Raw genomic sequence first — 20671 nt, 5'->3', positions numbered from 1 at the left:
GATAAGTTTGGCTCAGTCTGACTCATTGTCCCTCGCAGGATTTCCTCATCCTCCTCCATATGAAATGGGTATCTTCATAAGAAACGCCTATCTCCTACATCTCCTCCAGAAATTATTTTGTTAGTTTAGCTGAAATAGAAAGGCGTGAATCACGGACGTCTATTAATCTTTCTCAATTTCTCATGAACTGTTGAGAATCTGGACTCCTTGCCACTCTGTCACAGTTGTCAGCTGGGAGCCCAGCAGCCGGCAAAGAGCTGATTCTGCTCCAGTACCAAGTTTCTGTCGTAATTCTGCTGTTCTTCAGCCATCTTCAATGCAATGCACAGAGGGGGCTTCTTCTTGCTGCCAAGGACAGCAAGGCTTTGACAGTCTAGCTGAATGTTCTCTGAAAAAAAAAAAAAAAGTTGGGAGTCTTGTCAATGAGATCCTGTCCTGCAATTTTCTCAAATTGTTTTCTTTTGCCTCAGGCCATGGATTTATTTCTCATCCTCTTCTTTTTTTCAGCCAGCTAACAGAAAAAAGTGGAGATATTTTTGTAGTTCTGGTAATTCTTTCCTATCCTGAGCCTCTCCTCCAACTTAACACAGTCTGACAACGTAATACCTTATAATACTCATCAGTTTGCTCTCGCAGAGCTGCCCCTCAACTCTGTCCCCACATTTTTCTCCTCTTAATCTCTTCTCTTACAGCCACTGGAGGCATGCTATAGTCACACTAGGGGAAACAGTAGTTGGAAACTGCGACACGACAACTTATTGCAACCGTGTGCAATCGCCTGCAATATTGTTGCCTTTGCAATGGTTGCTCTGAAGACGTTGACCAGTCTGCGACCAGTCTTCAAAGTGACTTTGTTACATCAAGGGTGGGAAGGAAATAGCAATGAGATGGACTCAATCTGCTTTCAATTTGCAGTTGAATGAGGTCAAGTTGGCAATTAAATGCAATCTGTTTGTGATAATGGGGTAATTAACTTGGTGAAGATTTGAAACAGACATGTAGAAATTCATGTAGAAACACATAAAGTAGCTGTGAACTGACACAGGTGCTCAGCAACATTCTGTTCTGGATATATTCCTATATAAAAACAATCAGCTGGCAACCAGTTTTGTCCCCTATTGCACAGATGCTCATCGGCTCACACTGACTCACATTGATTGCAACACATTGCCAATCTATTCAAGTCATTTTTATTTATATAGTGCCAAATCACAACAGCAGTTGCCTTAAAGTGTTTTATATTGTGTGGTAGACCCTATAAATAGTACAGAGAAAACATAGAGAACCCCAACAATCATATGATCCCCTATAAACAAGCGCTTTGGCGACAGTGGGAAGGAAAAACTCCTTTTTAACAAAAAGAAAGCTCCAGCAGAACCAGGTTCAGGGAGCGGTGGCCATCTGCTGCGACCGGTTGGCGGTGAGGACGTGCTGTGGAAGAGAGCCAGAGATCAATAATAACTGATAATTAAATGCAGAGAGGTGTATAAACACAGTGAGTGAGAAAGGTCTGTGCTTATAGATTAAACGGTGATTATCTGCAAACATTTGACAATCTGAGAGTGATTGCAGTCAGATCAAAATTATTCAGAAACAGGTTGCCTCACCTTGCAATCCAACGTGGTCACCCAGGGATCGAGGTTGTTGCACGGTGGTCCGTTAGTAACTGCAACTGCATGCAACTGGGTGCCGAATGTAGAAAAAATGCAACGCAATCACTAAAGAACCAGAGATTTATTTTTGGTTTCCATTCTGTTTTTGCTCTAGTGTGACTAAAGCCATAACCCACCTCAGATTTCTGTGGGTAGTCTCCCTTGTTAGCATCTCATACAGCTGTATTTTACGAATCAGTCAGATGCCCTGATTAGGACTCTCCTGATGTCATAGAATATTTATTTAAAGCTTTCAAAATGACTGCAAAAATCTCACCTGTAATGTGAGTTTTATTTTAAGAACCAGGAATTTAAAAAAAAAATTTAAAAAAAGTGTGCTAACCCCATCCACTCACTTTTTTTTTTTTAATCTCTTGGATGACAAACTGTCACTGTACAGAAAAGTGTAGCTTCAGGGCTTTTTTTCTTTCACATCCATCTGCTTAAGGTGGGTTCGGCTAAAATTGTGTGTTTAAGCTTCTTTCTCTGTGTAATTTGGAGGTCAACCCTGCTCCGGTAAGCATCTTAAATTGAGTATAATGCGAAAATCTGAAGCCTTCATTTGTTAAATACTGAAAATATGATGTGTAATATCAAGTATTTTTTAACCTTTTAAACAAAACAAAAAAGCACATTAGCATATTCATTGATACTTGATTTTTTTTTTTAAGAGGCAGCTACCGTAAATGTCCTTTTAGGGAATTTAAAAGCAGGAAATTGAACTTTTTGTTGGAGAAATCATATCACAAACAAATCATCATTCAAAGCAGGATATTTTTTATACTTCTTCCACCACACCTGGAGGGGATCCATGTCTGTAGGAACGCTTATCAATTAATCATGGAAGCTGCTTGTGGCTCTGCAGCATTGTGACATTTAGCTAGCAGATCTAAAAAAAAAAGGGCAGATCTGATGGGGTGGATGAAGAAGAAGCTCATGCCGTGCTTTGCAGCCCAAAAACTGATATCTTTTTAATGACATGGACAAGTTTGTGTGTTGGCATGCTCCACAGCAGCCCCAGATGGTACCTCTCATATTACTGCATTTGAGTCATACAGCTAAACATCTGTTTCTTTTCTTTTTTTCCTGAAAGATAATTTCCCGCTGCTGTTTGTCTACAGCAACATTTTATCAACAGAAACCTCAAAGACATTCATACCATGCAGATGAAGAACGATTCCACCTACTGCACAGTAAAAAGTCATTTCAACTCCACGTTCAGCGCTGTTTACTACTATCTATAAAATTACATTTCTCTTTCATTTGATTTGTACAGTTTGACACATTCTCTCTATTAATGTTGCTTTACCGTTATTTTCAGGCACAATAACAGGTTCACGTTTTTTCCTCTGGTTGTTTTTAAAACTTTTTGTCATTGTTGTGTTTTTGGGGGTTGGGGGATTGTTAGTTCACTGATGTCAAAAACTAAAGGGAAAACTCTACTTGTGTCTGTGCCATATAGCTGCATGGACACATCTTCAAAGACGTGGCTGCCCCATCAGAGTCAGTTTGGGTTGGTTGGTCAAGCGGAGGCTTGCTGTGGTGGTGGACCTGGAGTTTTAACCCCAAGTGAGTCAGTTTAGCCGAGACCCAGTCAAAGTCTCCTTTTTTTCTCCGTCGTCAGCTTTGCGTATTGTCATTTCTTAGCCTCTTCTCCAGTCTGTCATGGTCCAGTAAGGTTTTTATCTGTTATATATGTTTTTCTATGTCCCCCCTCCTCCCCCTTAGTCTTCTGTTCTTTCTGAAATGCATCAACACTGCTGTTGCTAGTGGTTAATGAAGGGTTTAACATGCACTAGCCTCAGATATGCCGCCCTGCTTTTTTTTTTTCCTTTTCCCTCCTCTGCCATGGTTTCCCAATCCTTTTCAGCATTATAAAGATTTACAAAAGTACCTCAGCACATTGATGATTTCATTTTTTATTTTTTTAAACCACTCGATCCTCCACTGGAGCGTCACTCACCGTCAGAGCCGCGCTCCGAGTTTTATTTTGACATCCTCTAGGTTTGATAGCGCCATTTGCCTTTTTACTCGGCTTTGATTCATTCCTCCTTCCTCCTCACTGTGCTCCCTTTACCTCCCCAGATGAAAGCAGTCATTTCTTTTCCCTTCAGGGACGGGGAGAGAAATCATTTTATTAGTCGGCGCAGTGTGTAAAGCTGTTGTCTTTGCTTTCGACATTAAGGCCTACAAAAAAACATGTTAGAAACAAAACAAACAAGGGGCGGTCAGAGGCGACTGTAGGGGGGATGGTTTTTGAGAATCGCCTCATTTTTGATGTGTGCTTTCACGAAATAATATAATATCTTAGCGTGATCGATATCAAGAGCGGTATCCACATTGCTTCTTGATCTTCGTTCTCAGCTCTTTAATTTGGATCTGCTCATCTACAAGCATAGCATTAGAGCTTCTAAATACATTAGCAAAAACGGAGGTAGTTGGATAGAGAGCAGTGCACAAGCTGCGAACATGTTCCTATGGTAACTAGGCCACACTTCCCCTGGCTAGTACGTACACACACACACACACACACACACACACACACACACACACACACACACACACAGAGGGAGGAACAAGGCAGGAGAGAGACAGAAAACACACACGTGATGGAGAGCAACTTTAGATTGTTTATTCGGGTTACTGTTCTTGTGTCTTCCTCCGCTCAGAGGCCATTTTTATACAGTACTGTCTTGGCCTTCAGAAGTAGCGGTTACACTGCAGAATACTCAGTGTTTCTCCAGAAATATCTGCCAGTTTTCAAGCCGATCGCAGGTTCTTCCCCGTGGCTCCCTCGCTCCCATACTGCCCCTGCTTCCTCAACCCCTCCACCCACCTCTCCTCTCTCATCCTGCAGCTCTTCTGTGCGTTTTACTTCTCCTTGATTACAGTGCTGCTTCTAAACTTAGAAGCAGAGTGGCTCCGAAGAGTCAGAGGTGTCGCTTTTCTACTTAGAATAAAGCCAGCTGTCCACATTTTTGTGAGGCGTGTTGAATTTAAAGCATCTCGGTCTTTTGGGTGTATGTGCTTGGCTCATGAAACCGAGCTAGTAAGACCGTCATCTTTGGGTCCTCGCTCGAAAGGGTTTTTAAGTCTCCTAAACAGCCCTAATGTTTTCTCACTTCAAATTTAAATGCAGCGGGCACTTCAGGACTTTATACTTTATCTGATTCTCTAAATGCCAGCAGTTTGTACCTCTCTGCGCTCGCCATCTCCCGTGTCATTCTGTGTTTGGTAAATCACTGCTCACACTTAAACCGTGTCAAACCTCCTGGGGCAAGGCTGCCGGGCTGTCAAAGAGCCACGGAGTTGATGCTGCGAGGTTTTGCTTCTGTCAGTCATGCAGGATGATTGTTTGGACAGCTTGCTGTAAATGAATGGCCTTAACTTTCTACACTCATTACACCGTCTGCGTTTGCTTTTCAGCACCTGTGACGCTGCTCGAATTCACAATGGTGGATGAACCATGGGTCGTACTTGGCGTTTAGATGTTAAACTCTGGCTCTGAAGAGTCAGTTCATACAAATGAACACAAAATAAATTAAAATACATTAAAATACATTTCTCACTTGCTTCTTGTGTTAATGAGCCGTGCAAGCAGTTTTCTTATATTTCTCTATTTCTTCTTATAGATTATAGTGAATGCCTTTATGCCCATGGCCTATTCAGTTGCCTATTTTTTCTGGAAAAAGCCATAAATACTACTGGATTAAACACTATAGTCTGACACTTGAAACAAGAGTGTAATGAAGTGATTAAAAAAACACAAAGTGAAGTTTTTCTGCCATCATGAACAAAGTTGCGTTTACTTTCATCATACGGGCGCAGAGAGAATCTCAGATACATCAACACTTTGACTCGTTCTTAAATTACACACTTTAATGAGGCTGCATGTTTCAAATGTGATTTTAATCCTTTTTAGTTTATATTTGACCAGTTTACTAGTTTAAACAAAAAAAATCGACATAATTGTATTAGAATGTTGTTTTCTCACTAGAATCACAAACCCTTGCCCTAAACTGTGATGTAGAGGGAGATGCATTTCACCAGTTGAACATTTGAATACACTTTTTAAAAAGTTTTTTTTTAAAAACATCTCTAAAATCTTTCGTAACAAATTTCTAAGCGTTGTGGTATAAAGAACTTTTGTTCTGTTCTTAATCAAGATGGTCCCACACTGCTTCAATAATCCTGAGGTTCAGGCTCTGGGGAGATTTTGATCTGCATGTTGGATCAAAATCTGACAGCACTTTTTTGGGTGCCATCAATTTTAATAAGATCCCCAACACCGCTGGCTTAAATGCAGTCCCAAACCATGACAGAGCCTCCACCTTTTTACACAGGACTGTAGACACTCATTGTTGCGCCTTTTCTGAGCTCTTCTGTTTGTATTGATGTAGATTTGAACCACTCCATCAGACCTGTTCTCGTGGATTTTCAGTCCAGTTGTTGTCAAATTTGGCACACCTCAGCCTTTTTTCCTGGTTTCCCTTCTTTAAGAATGGATTCTTCACTGCCATCGTTTCACTGAGACCATGTCTGATGAGGCTTCGGTGAACAGTACATGGCTCAATTGGAAGGTCCAGATCTATGTCTCAGATCTGCTAAAGATTAGGGTTTTTTTTTTTTTTTTTTTTTAGGCCTGACAGTTCTTCTTTTGTCCTCTTTGCCCAGTTATCTGAATTGATTTATGGACACACTGCACACCATTCTGACACACACCAAGTTTTCAGATAATGGCTCTCTGAGAATCACCTTGTTGGTGAAAATTGATGCTTGTCAAACTTGACATTTTTCTTATATTCGCCTAAGACGTGTTTAAAAAGAAAAAAAAGGCTAATTGTAACAAAGTGCGTAAAGATACAATTTAAAATAGGTTCTTTTAAGTTTGTTTCAACACAACACTGGTTCATTTCTTGAGTCAGATGCCTTCTAAACGCCAACAAAAAAATAATTAATCTGAAAATGGTCAGGTGTCAAAAGAGAAACTTTAAAAAAACTACGACAAAGTTCAAATGTAAAGAAATGAGGGATGGCTCAAGACTTATGCACTGTACTGAATATGCTTGTGTATGTGCAAATCTCACTGTAACCTGGATTAAAGGTTATCACTGATGTAGCTGGAAAATCCAATATGCATATAAATGTACGGGACATGCAACGACATCCAGACTGTTTCTTCCTTGGAGCCTGTCCCAGCTGTCATAGAGCCAGGATACTTCATGAAGGGCTAACTCAGAATGACAGGCAAGCGCACGCTCTCACATCCCCACCTACGGCCAGTACAGATTCACAAGTTCACCTGTCATGCACGTCTTAGGGAGGAGGCACCCACACAGGCGCAGGGAGAACATAGAAATGCCACACAGAAAGACCTCAGCCAATCAGCATGCTCACCCTGTAATAAAATACCAGCCAGCTGTTTCACTGAATTATGAAGTTGTGTATCATATTATAGACAATCTAAACCATTTCAGAGCTTATGATAGTGAAAGTCATGACCTGTCTAAAGGGTTAACTGTCAGACATTGTAAAACATATATTTGGTTATTATAAGTTATTAAATGTACAAAACTTCTATTCACTTGAACTTAATATCCAGTAGGGCTGCACGATTTTGCATAAAATGAGAATCACGATTTTTTTTGGCTTAGAATTGAGATCACGATTCTCTCACGGTTTTCTTTTCCAGTATAAATATTTGTTGCACTTATTAACTGCCCATCAACTTCGTAACAGTTGAGACTGAACATAAAAACAATAAATAAACATAAAAACAACGAATGTCTCACGTTTTGTGGTTGCCGCAAAATGTTGTACTGCTTGAAATTCCGTCTCCACCGTTGCTCGACTCTGCGTGTATAGAGCAGGTAGTGCAACAATAGAAAAATAGTTGCGGGACGGCACTGTGTAGCGTTTGTCTAGGGTATTGATCATTTTCCTAAATCCCTCTTTTTGCACAGTGTTGATGGGAGCCATATCTTTGGTCAGGTGATAAGTAATAGCCTCCGTAATTTCTTTGTGCCTGCGGAAGTTCGACGGGTATAGGGAAGCGCTGTATAAATTTCCCGTTATTGATGTTTGGGTGGTTGACCGGGACGGATTTTCTCCTGTCACTTTCTCGTCATCCCTGACGTGCTCTCCGTTGTTTTTTCCCTGCTAATGTTAGCATCACACGGCACAGCTTCTGTATCACGTGGTATAAGGCTCCTCCCTTGTCATTTGTCAAGCAGGAAGAGTGAGCGCTTGTTTTCATGCAGATTACGTCCCGGATCAAAATGCGGTGCAATCGTTGTCGTCGTCTTTTTTTAAAATCGTTGTCATTTGGAAATGAGATCGCACATAAGTATGAATCGAGATCGCGATTTTCTAACGATTAATCGTGCAGCCCGAATAGACAGTGATGAAATCTTAATCCATAGTTTGCTGAGCCTATTGTTACATTACCATTAGGGTAGGATTAACTGCCGCTACCTTGACAGTTTGGCTTACTTTATGGGTACTCGGAGCTGTCATAAAAAGAGCAACTTCCCATGGCATAATCACGGGTTGGTTGTTGACATGGCAGTATTTACTCGTTGGAATATGGCAATTACGGAGACTTCCATATGACATGAAAACAACATCTGCCCCAGCAGGCCTGGTCTGTGAGTCACCGGAGCCTCCTTGTTGTCATATGCTTCAGACCACACATAACGAGATTTGGTGCGTGTGAACTGGAAACACTGTCACTCCGGGACAAACCGGACGCCGACATCGTGGAAAGACGTAGGCCTCAAAGGCCGTCTAACATAGCAGCATGAATGTGGATTTTTATCCTGCTTGAAAATAGAGATGCAGTAACAAGAGAGAGAGAGCAACTCTCCCTGAAGGCCAAGAGCTATACTATTTTATGTTTTTATTACAGCATGCTCACCGTGGCCTGTTATGCTGATATTGTGACGTTGTAGGGCGTCATATTGAAAAAATAAAAAGTGTGTTGCACAGCTCTCTCCAAGCCCTTCCATATGACATATTACTTGATATGGTTTCAAGAAATGCTTTTTTTCAAGGTGACCTTCATTGGGTGCTAACAATGAAGGTCAAGCTTAGCCAACCTAGGTACTCGTGTCCCCTAAGACCTGGTATATTGTTGTGAAGTTAAAAAATTGCGGGGACTGCTAACAAACAAACAAACAGAAGCGATTATGTACTGTACTATGTCAGAGGGAGAAACTATGGAAAGGTGTTAAAAGTAAAAGCACTTTAATTGTCTTAAACTGATTTTTAAAAACTTTTATAACAAAGAGGACGCCGTTTTATAAACCTATTGACTTTATTTAACCTACATAAATCGAGCACAATATGTTTTCTGCATTGTGTTTACATTCGACTAAATAACCCTGAAACCTACATTTTCCTCTGCTATGGTCTGTGGGAATTTGAGCCATACTTTTACTTGTTTATTTATTTCTTTTTGAGTCATAGTTGTGCGCTTCAGAGACACAAACTCTAAAATAACATTATGAGCGAATAAAACTGCGAGGGGCTATTAACAGCTTTTATAATATGTGTGAAAACCTGCTCACGTTGAGTCTTAGGACTGTCTTTTTTTTTTCTTTTTTTGTTTGATTACAGCCAAAATCCAAGAACTAATTATGGTATTATTTTAGGTAAAGACTCAGTTTTTTGCTTGATACTGATTGAATACCTCATCTCAGGGTACCTGCAGATCTGATACCAGCCTTCAGCTAACATGCTAGCACTATGCCTCTCATTACACTGATTGCTGTGAAGATTTGAGCTCCACAGACTGTAATTACTGCAGCTGCCTTTGGTGATCCTCTGAATTTTCTTTTTTCTTCATCTAAGGGAAGTGACTACTAAACTCTGACAGTCCCCTAACTTTTCATGCAGGTATCATCATCAGAAATAGAAAGGTTTATGATCAAATACCTTTAAAACTAATGAGCTTCACTGTATATTGGAGTTAGCTCTAATTAGCAGCGAGTAAGTTGTGTGTGTGTCTGTGTGTATCCCATCCTCTATTTAGGCTAAAAGCAAGAAAACAGATTAAGTGAGGGGAAAACAGTTGTCTAGTGTCTAATTAGAGTTCTCATTATAGCTAATATTATCATCCTAGGATGCAAACATCTGACAAGATAGCATTGTCATTATGAGTGAAAGCGTGCTAATGTTAGTGTTTACCTCAAATCACCTTCTGTGGAGAATTAGAGGCTCTGGCATGGCTGCAGCCCCTCAGTCTTGTTGAGCACCAGTAATGCTACGGTCCAGTGTTTTTTGAAGTGTCCTATTATGTAAGGTGGCATGAGACGCAGGATTAGTGAGGTTGCCTGTTGTGACGGCATCATTGGTTCAGCTAATGCTTATTTGGTAGATTTGGTGAACTGGTGGGTTATTAGTGTTTTTTGTAGATTTCACAAGTGTGTTTTCTGGAATCAACAGAGTTTTGATCTTTTTTTTTTTTTTTTTGTAGACATCTGCAGAAAAATCATAATTGTTAAATTGCTGTCGTGATCAGTCAGTTTCAAGGATAACTCATTATTATATACATCAGCTTTCGCACCTGATTGAGGATGGGGGGGGGGATTATTACCTGAAAATGATTTTATTCAAATGATTCTATAAAAGCAAAGTTTCCAGATATGTATTAATAGAGATATACATGCTAAAGGTTGAGTATGTTTCTCCAACACCCACTCACAGTCTTCCTCTTTCTGTTTTCTCTCTCTGTATCACAGTTAGCTAGAGGCTGTTGCCACCCACGCACTCAGTCCTGACAGCAATTTACATTCAGAATAGCCGATGCGAACGTATCCATGTGTTCTGATATGTCACGTTTCCTTAGATCACTGCATGCTGCAAGTGACTTTCTCAGTGGCAGGTGAAAATACAACCTAAATATTTGTCTGCTTGGTCATTTGATCCATTTGCTCTCGCGCTGAGACACGAGGCAGAGTTGGGATTCAGCCCCACAACGATCGAGGAAGATTTCCGCTCCCGCCCATCCCTCGTGGTCGGGCCGACAGGTCTGAGCATTTTTCTCACGCGTCTGTCGGGAGAAACAGATGCGTTGTGCTGCGTGTTGGTGTGTTTCATCATCTTTACTGTGCAGTTGTGTGCCCGTATCTTCTGCAGTTCAAGTAGGAGCCCTTGGAGTTGTTTCCATGGATACCAAACAATTAGCTGGGATTCAGAATAGAACCTGGAGAGTCGCCTATTTAGAGGCTTTGGGAGTGAGGAAATCATAGGATGACAGAGTGTCTTGATTCTGCATTGCAAAGGGAAGAAAAAAGGGCTCCCGTGGGTAATGGGTAACTTCTAAAGGAAAAATAAATAAATAAATAAAATGCTCCAGCAGATCAATCAGAGACAAAAATAGAACAGCAGAGCGACGTGAACATGAAACACGATCACGTTTCCTTATGTGCTGTGAAACATATGGACGCTCTGAAGCTAGCTTAAAAGAATGCATGCATATAAAAGGGAATATGACCGTATTGCACAACCTGGGCTCACTTGCGGGCCGTATTGTAGCTTTTGACATGGCACATTCCCACTTGTGAAAGGCTGAACAGTGTGTAGCTGAAAATGTGATTGCTTTTTAAAAAATAAAACTTTTTTTAAGAAAAACCTTCATTCTTGGGGACATGAGGAAAGGCTAAATATAGATTGTGCTCCCATAGGTTTGCACATAAAGGTACACAAGCAGCCTATTATCTGAAGACTATATATATATAAAGTGATATCATATGTATGATGTGATTGTTGCAATAGCCAGGAGGTGATTAGCATCTGCTTGACTCAGAGAGAGGGAAACATGCTAGCTTTATTCTGCCTTAAAATAGCTTTGAAGATGTTAGCGAAGTTGGCGAAGGTACATTTGGGATCAGATTAACAAAATATAGATTAAGTAATTTGTTTACATTTTAAAAACTGAATGTTGTGGTTTCTATTGATGTTTATGTTCCAGAGTATTTGCTAGCTATGGCCTGTAACCTTAGACTAGAGCGACCTTGTTTTATTTCTTTTAGCTAAAGCTAAACAGTTATAGGCCATTGCCTGATATTTACTTACAGATAGGGCAGTCAAGACATTAGATTTTCTATGTATGATTACAGTGGCCAATGGAATTAAAGATGGTGACATTATCATGTTAACTATAGAAAATGTGTTACAGGAACAGCTAGGTACTAGCTAGGTTAGCTAGATGTAATTTGATTGAGATTCTGCAGTCAGTAAAAGAAAGAGCAAATAGAGGAAATATTGGAAAGTCTGGTTGTTCTTCATTGCCTCATTGCTTGGCTGTTTTTGTGCACAGCTGGGATTCTCGATCTGTGTCCTTGACTGGCTTTTTTTTTTTTTTTTTAATGCTGCATCACATTTTATGGTGGGTGGTAAGGTGTTATATCATTAATTATAATCTCTGGAGAGAGTGCATTTATTTGTGGTGCTAAAACCAATATCATATAGCTCCATATAGTCCTAATGGTAAACTGGTATTAGTTGGACATAAGTAAAGGAAAAAGTTGACGCATCTTAATTTAACCAGTTTAATCTGACCGTGTCAGCAAACACAGAAACATTTTGGCCTTGCGGTCTGATGAAATCCAACAAACTGGTTATTGATTCTGTGTTATGTGAGTGTTATCGTGAGATCAGTGTTCCAGTTTTTCCCACAGTTACTATTTTAACTTGGTGTTTGAGGAACTTGAACAGTTAATGAATACCTCTCTTAGATTTCTGTCGTTCATATTTAAAGATGGGGATAATGTGGGATGGATATATTCGTACTCTGTGACCCTCACGCTCCTCTGCGCTGGAATTGCCTTCCAGGTCACCACATAGACACACACACACACACACTCGTGCAGAGAAAGTCTCAAAGATAGATCCATCACCATGTTTACTCAGTTGCTACTAGCCTAAAGTCAAACCAAGACCATGGGTTTCAAGATGACTCATCAGAGTGTGGGTCTTCCTCCGAATATAGTTCTCACATCAGGGTTTCTTTTTCTTTTTTTGCGTCATTTTCCACTGGCATTAGATATAAAAAGTTTTCCCTTCTGATGACGAATATCTGTTTGGGCATGCAGTTTTTTTTCAGACACTGTGTTGTTTTTTGTGTTTTTCTCGGGGGGCTGTAGATGTATGTTCTTGTTGCTGGTGTTCTTCAGCTTGAACTTCTCTGTGCTGGTATCTGGCCTGCTAATAATGTGTGTTCTGTCAGTGTTTTCTGATGATGTTTTCCTTTCTTGATGGGACTGAAGTGGCAGCTGCAAGGTAATGACGCAAGCTATGAGTAGGAAGTTTGTTGTGAAAGCAGTAAAACATTTCTAACTAATGGAAAACTAACTGTATTGTGACCTCAGAGAGAATGAAACAAAATGTAACAATAAAGAGCTGGCTGCCAGATTGTACTAGCTGGAGTTGCCTTAACATTGGTTGACATAAATATTGAACTGAATGTGTATGTAAATACAACCCAATTTAAAGACACAATAAGTGATAAATTTAAATGGCTTGAACTAAGTAGATGTAAGTTTAAAATTACAAAATTCTTACTGGTTTCAATCCCTGATATCCCCACAAAGTCTCAGCGTTTAATAATTATTGTGTTCGAGTTATGCTCCTGCATTTTTGAAGGTTTCAGTCTTTTCCATTTCTTATTTGTTTAACTCTGTTATTCTTGCTGCTTTTGTTTGGCACTTTTTCTTCATAGACCAATCTCGCAGGGCAAGTTTTGCCTCTGCAAGACAGTCAAGCATGGAAACTCCTCCCAATACGACCCCACAGCCTTTCAGACAGCCGGTAAGTACAATAAAACCATACAATGCACGCTCAAGTATGTGATGTAAGCTTTATGCTTGTGTAGAAAACCCCATAGGGTAGCTAGCTCCTCTGTAAACTTCCCACTGTAAAACCATAACTTATTTTCCTCCTGTTTTTTTTTTTTTTTTTTTTTTAATTTTTAGAGCTTTCTCAATCGAAGGTTGAAGGGTTCCATCAAGAGGGCAAAAAGTCAGCCCAAACTTGACCGGACCAGCAGCTTCAGACAGATGATTTTGCCCCGGTTTCGTAGTGCTGACCAAGAAAGGTAAGTAATCATAATATATATTTCCAGTTTGTGATCTGTCCATTGCTCTCCATTCCAGATTTTAAATATTATTACCTCAGAGCGACGATGTGCTCACAGTTCATCCAATATTCATAATGAAAAGTCAGAGGAGGCCATGGCTGCAGTTTGAAAGAGAATTTTTGATATGGTAATGGTCTGTAATCCAGAGACAAAAGGCAACCTGGAAAGTTACTGCTTTGCCATTTCACTGATTTTATGACAAAAACAAAAGATAAAAAAAAAGATTAGAGCATGAATTTGAATGCTGAAGGAAGTTAAAGTATGCAGAAGATACACAGACAAACCGCAACTGAATATAAAGAACCAGAGGCTGTAAACATTAACATTGTTTTCTGCTAGCTGATGTAAGCTGGAAAAATTAGACTGCAGATATCGCCAGCAGGTGTGGAATTAGTAACGTCCTGGTTATAACGAGCTCAATTGTATCATAGCCATCACTAAGATAGTGGATACAGTCCATTTATGCACCGAGCTTGGGAGCTAAACCATCAGCAATCAGAATCTGTTCTTTCTTGGGTGTCTGACAATCCTGTTTTTGTGCACTGTGTGTTATTTCAGTGGCTACTTCACATCACAATGGCAAAACCTCTTAACTTTTTTCCTGAAAGCCGTGAGGTTTTTTTTCCCCTTCTTTTCGTTGAGTTGCTAATGTCAGTAGAGTAGAGAGGCAATCAGTTAAGATTGCCTGTTACAAGCCGACTGACAAGCTGATTCATTTCAGTAAACTCAGGGATTTTGTTGTTACAGCCCTACTTACTCTGGTATGAATGACCAGTTGCCAAAATGTTAGCAAGCTCTAACCAACAGAAAATACATTTTATTGTCAGGCGCCTGGTCCGAACACTCATCCAGAACCATTCGTCTGTAAATGATTAATCTATACGGACCTTTTTTGCAGCAAACATCTGACTTATCACAGCTGGAGAAGTCGGTGTTATTTCCAGTAAGATTAACTTTGACTCTTTTCTATTCAAGTGTGCCACTTATTAATTTTCATTTTTTTGTATTTGCACTTTTCCAGCTGTGATGTCTGCTGTGAAAAAGGCCTATGGAGGACAACAGATCAATAAAAGAAAAAAGTAACGGGTCTGCACGCTGGCTTTAAAGCTTCCAAATATAGCTTAGGCAACATGGGTAAAAAAGGGACTGTTTTAACTTTAATGGTGACAAAAAGTGTATAAACACTGAACTGGCTACATCAATGCTGACATCATTATTTGGCTATTCTATGATAGGTCTCTATGCATGATAATATTAAATCCATTATCACTGATTGAAATGCTCTTTTCTTCTCTTAGGGCGTTTCTTTAAACGGTGTCTTTAAATCAACCGTACCTGCGCTTCGGATTATTACTCACATGTCATGCTCACATGCAATCATTAAGATTTGTGTTACCGTGATTAGAGATATGCATTAATCCTTTCATCACAAATCTATTTTGTGCTTTTAAAGGGACATGTTTGTCCTCAAGTGGCTCAAGCAGAATGTGTATGAATCTCCGAGGAGCTCATGACAGCCTTTGCTCCCACTGTAGCTCCTTATCAGCCACAAAAGCAGAGCCCCGTTGAAAGAAGGACGCTGCCTTTAGCGATACCTTCACAGATGGTTTCAGCCAGTGACGAAAGATCTTCATTTGAGTGATATTAATAGAAGAGCAGTCTATCCAATCATTGCAACGATGCTCTCTGAGCTGCGATTTATTACAGATGAACAGAAAATAAATAGGGGGTGAAGGCTTGTATTATCACAACACGGAAAAGGTTTGTTACTTCAGTTTGTTTTATGTCTGCACAAAAAGATTAAACAATAGCAGCTTAATTAGATGCACATTTATTTAAATATGTACTCATACTCATGTATTTTTTATTGAGATGTCTGTATGAGAAGCCTGCTCATATATACAATTAGAATCACTGGTTTTCATCAGCACAAAGTCAGGAAAATAGAGCTGAAATGAGTGTAGTGTTGAAATCCGTTGGGCATTGCAGTGGAGACACTAGTGTGATTTTTCTTGTCGGGATGCAATAGCTTGCAGCTCTAGAGGCTTTCACCGCAGCTTTTTCTTGTTTTGCATTCTGAACTGAGGTCACATCCCGATGGATTCTCGCTTGCATTGTGATCAAAATTTTATGCAGTCCTCACACAATCCAGTCACGATGCACATATGGGAAGTACAAAGATGTAGAGAGGGAGAAGGTAAAAATCTAATGCTGACACTACACTTTGCCCTCACTACAGGAGATGCTGTAACAGACGCATTTAGGGCAGGTGTGGCTGACCGATCCTGGAAGTAATCAGTGTGTCATTTTTGCAAAGCGCGTAGAAATCCTCTGTTGTAAAATTCAGATTGCCGGTTCAGATGTTAAAGCAAGTTTTGCATTAACCCGAGGGTTTCTGTGGGGGCAGCAGTGAAGGAGGAGGAGGTGGTGGCGGGAGCTAAACGGCGATGGGGTTAAAGTCTGCCTTGGTCGATCTGCCTTTCCCCTCTAACCACAGCCGTTCACCGCTGCCTCAGACAGCTGCCTTCACAGCCTGTTCCGCGTTCTGCCCACACACGCTTAATTCACTCAGTAGTGTTAAGTTGACTTTGCAATAAACCCACAGCATTCAACTTCACACTCTAGCTTTCCAACGCAGCTGCTCGGCCTTTGCTGCCAAGTCGGTTTACCATGTCCTGCGTTCTGCGATGGCACCGTCAGCTCCCTTAACATGATGATTCACTCGTCTTCTGATCAGTATTAAAATGCAGCCTTAAATTTCTCTTCTCCTTTTACTGCATCATTATCCATTCAGTCAGGACCAGGATAGTCAGAAGATTGTTACTTCCTGTTGCAGTAATTTATATTTATAGCAGCGTGATTCTGCTCTGGGATCATCATAAGGGTATATAATGTGCATGGACCAGTTACTGCTACTCCAGGCATCAGTTACTACAGATATGACATTGATTAGGCCAGATACAACATGAAAGAAAAGCTGGGATGTAGGTGGGTTGTAAAGTGGCTTGCAGATGTGTAGTAACTGCAATAACAGCTATCAAATGAAATGTGTGTGACCTGCGTAACTGATGCTGCGCTAAGTATGTGCATTCAAAGCACCACTACATGCTGAGTCATACTTTTGGTGCAATTAGACCCCATATTCTTTTGCTAATCGTACTTTAAAGTTAATTTTGAAAAGCTTCCATTGTGAGAAATTTGCTTGATCACTTTCTGACCAAGGTTTGTTCACAAATACATTATTTTTCCCCATTCTTTTTTAAAAGATCCCTGTCTACATCAAAATGCAAATGCCACAACAACATACTTGATGTGGCGATATAACCTTAACCGTACAGAAATGTTTATCAGTCAAAAGCCTACAAACAGTGACACAATACTACGATATCTAAGAGGAAAAAAAGGTGATAAAGGAACACACCTTTAAAAATCGCAAGACTAAATCTCAGTTTTCACTAGCTGGTTAACGTTGCTTTGGCTTGCAGGAACATCTAAAGCTCAAAAACATTCAAAATCACTGTATTTTTCTTATTTCTTGCATGGAGTATATAAAGGGTTAATGACCGAGCCTTCGAGGATTTTGTTTGTTAGGAGAACAGCTAGGTGTTTGCTTAATAAGATTTTATAAACACTGTATGTTCCTTTTTTTTTCTTTCATTAAAGCCAGTTTTGGAAAACATTATAGGAATAGACTGACATTTTGGGTAATCTATTTCCATATCTTTGGAATCAGCCGTTAATTCCAGTTCTCGTCTAACTAGAAAGCGAGGAGTGTTATTTTTAATTACAGAATTTAAAAATAAAATTTTTAACCATTCAGTCTAAACTGAGCCTCCAGTCGTGACTATAGAGCAGCCCATAGCCCTCTACATCTCTAATGTCTGTCTGCCAGCAAATCAATTTAATGGTTCTCATTCAGTCTCTGTTTGCTGCAGCCTGAAAAGCTACAGTTAAACCAAAAGGACAGGCGCCCACTCACTAGTTGAGATGGTAACACACACAGCAAGTTAAACAATAGTTTATATTTAGGTTTCCTCCTTTTCCCATTACTGTGAGCAACAAAATCCCTTTCCTTGCTCCATTTTTTCCCAGTTCTGTTGCCTGTTAAAGACAGCTTCTTTCACATTTCTGTGTTCAGTTCCACCACTTTTTCTGTTCTTTGACAGAGCTGCCCTCTTCAAAGGTTATTCCATGATCAAGCCATAATCCTCCCTGCGTTTTTATACCTGCACTAGAGTGCACACTTCTGAGCTGTTTCTCAGCACTTGAATTTACATTACTAGACGGTAATATCGACCTTTAAATTCAGTTTTTGTTACTGTAGTTTAGTTAAAGGTATATTTGCATTTTCAGACGACACCACGAGCTGGGCTGGTATAGGCCGTTTCCTAATACACATTATGAGTCACATGAGCAAAGTCAATACACCAAACTGAAAACGCAAGAACTGAAAATCTGGTGTGGTTTACTTTTTCCATAAACTCATTATAAAAGGATCACATCTAAAATAATTGTGTTGAAATTGCAGGAGTGACACATGAGGATGTTTGAGCTACAGTGACTCATATTGTGTGAAAACACCACCATAATCACATCTGAATTCTGAAAGTAAGTCAATATCTTCCTCTTCTTCTCTAGGACTCGCTTGATGCAGAGCTTCAAAGAATCCCACTCCCATGAGTCCCTCCTTTCTCCTAGCAGTGCCGCAGAGGCTTTGGACCTAGTTTTGGATGAAGACGCCATAATCAAACCCGTCCATTCTAGCATTTTAGGACAAGAGTACTGCTTTGAGGTGCGTTGCGGTTGTTTAACCTTTTCCCTCTCCGTGGTTTCACCTCCCTGCTGCTGGATTTGTTTTATCTCACTGTATTTATGTTGCAATTCAGGTGCCACTACAAAGCCACTTCACACCTCACTTGAAAAATAAATGAGGTGACCCAGTGGTTTATGGAATTAGTGCTTTAATAATTGAGTTAATTATATAAAATTGGAAACTGAGAATTGATAGAGTTTGGTCTGTTCGGAGTTACCAAAAAGCACAAAAAAAAGAAGTAATTTGAAGACACAGGACCAGATTTACTAACTGGACTAAGTACCTCGAGGCTGCAAAAATGTGCCAATGGAGTGTAAGGTTCTGCAAGTGATCTATAAGCATGGGCAGCAAATACTTTTCACAAGTGACCCGATGCGATATATGATGTAAGAGCAGCACAAATTAGTGAGTCAGAAATGATCAGATCTGCGCAAGTTTTTCTCTCCATCAACAGCATGCCAGTTCAGCTGCAGGAGAATCGATATGTTTTGATACGAGGGCTAACTTTACTATTAGAAAGTGATGGAGACTGTGTAAGATGTAGCATCTGTTTATGGATAAATCAGACAGCCTAGATGTTAGACCTCAGCTTAGATAGCAGAACGTACTCAGAGAAAAGACTGCTTCATTATAGACGTATAAACCTGAAATCAGCATATAGCAGCTGACCTTCGTGTAGAACCTGAACACATATTATTTACCTTATGGTCTTGGCCACTCTAGATGTTTATAAAGCTGCTAATAATGTGCAAGTAAGACCATGTGGGGGTGCAGCTATGTATTAAAAAGCCAAATATAGGCAGTTTTTGCAAAATCCCAAATTAGAATTAGTGAAACCTGATTGACATAGTTGTCTTTATTTCAGTTTGTTATGTAATAAAACTGTTACTAGAGAGAAGTAAAAAAAAAAATAATATAAGAAAATGACACAAAAGTCCATTTGTGATGTTGCAGAGCTCAGTGTGTGCGCATGCAGAGACTTTTATGTACTTTGGGCTAATCTTAGTGTAGAAATGTGGCTAAAAACCTGAAACACTGAGAGGTAACTAGGCAGAACAACACAGCTGGCGTACTCAGGTGTCCCCTGTAGAGGTGGGATGCAGAGGAACTCTGGCCATGAGGTGAGCCACTTTTCTGAAGAGCATGAGGGGGATCAAGGACAGGCCTTCCAACAAGTTATCAAGTCACTCAGAGGCGACTGAGCAAAGCAGCAAAAGGCTTTGGAAGAAGAGGAAGGACTAACTGGGCTAAGAAATGTCTGCCATGGGGGGTAAAAGCAGAACGGGCATATACCTGGGGTGCCAGGTATTGCAGTTGAGCTTTCTGGTGGTGTCATGGCGCTGTCAGTGGAACACCAGTGAAAGAGGGTGCCCAACTGGTGGCCTTGACAATGTTTTTTGCCCCTTTCTCGATGACAAATACTGTTACAGATTCCAACAAAAAGTCCTATGAGCTGAACTAAGTTAATTGAAAAACACTAAAGATGATCAAAAATAAAAATCATTGTTAACTATAGTTTTCTAAGGAATCTTTCTTGATCATGAACGCAAAAAAGTGATATGTTTTATCCACAGGTAACGACTAGTTCAGGGACAAAATGTTTTGCCTGCCGTTCAGCTTCAGAAAGAGACAAATGGATCGAAAACCTGCAACGAGCTATCAAGCCCAACAAGGTAGATTCAGTAGAACAGATTATATTTCATCCTAGTATTACACTCTCACTGAAAAGGATCGACTACATTGCAACATTATGAGACAGTTTTAAGTAAGGACTGTTATAATGCAGTAACAGAACTCCTCGTTTCACTTCCAGGATAACAGCAGACGGGTGGATAATGTCCTCAAGTTGTGGATCATCGAAGCGCGAGACCTTCCAGCTAAGAAACGCTATTATTGTGAGCTGTGTCTGGATGACATGCTGTATGCACGCACCACCAGCAAGCCCCGCACCGACACCGTCTTCTGGGGCGAGCATTTTGAATTTAACAATTTGCCTACCATTCGTAGCCTTCGTTTGCACCTCTACAAGGAAACGGACAAAAAAAGACGCAAGGTAACGGAAGTGTC

At 40.2% G+C, this 20671-nt stretch overlaps 1 protein-coding gene across 6 annotated transcripts in view; it reads left to right on the top strand.

Moving 5' to 3' along the window:
• Nucleotides 1–20671, top strand: part of LOC146549248 (ras/Rap GTPase-activating protein SynGAP-like) — a 57646-nt gene that overhangs the window by 3605 nt on the left and 33370 nt on the right. For 3 of the 6 annotated variants that reach the window (XM_085263542.1, XM_085263544.1, XM_085263541.1), the window contains exons 2-7: nt 3115–3221; nt 13375–13463; nt 13628–13749; nt 18430–18583; nt 20179–20277; nt 20397–20657. In XM_085263542.1, coding sequence (XP_085119668.1) covers nt 3119–3221; nt 13375–13463; nt 13628–13749; nt 18430–18583; nt 20179–20277; nt 20397–20657 — 828 coding nt within the window. In that variant the 5' untranslated portion in view covers nt 3115–3118. The remainder of the gene's footprint in view (nt 1–3114; nt 3222–13374; nt 13464–13627; nt 13750–18429; nt 18584–20178; nt 20278–20396; nt 20658–20671) is intronic. The other 3 variants (XM_085263546.1, XM_085263543.1, XM_085263545.1) reach the window with 2 other exon arrangements.

This window comes from Mchenga conophoros, linkage group LG22, assembly GCF_057382185.1.
Source record: "Mchenga conophoros isolate Kocher_MC1m ecotype Shallow Benthic linkage group LG22, M_conophoros_male_GT1.1, whole genome shotgun sequence".
Classification (NCBI taxonomy): domain Eukaryota; kingdom Metazoa; phylum Chordata; class Actinopteri; order Cichliformes; family Cichlidae; genus Mchenga; species Mchenga conophoros.
This window is presented reverse-complemented; position numbering and strand designations above follow the sequence as displayed.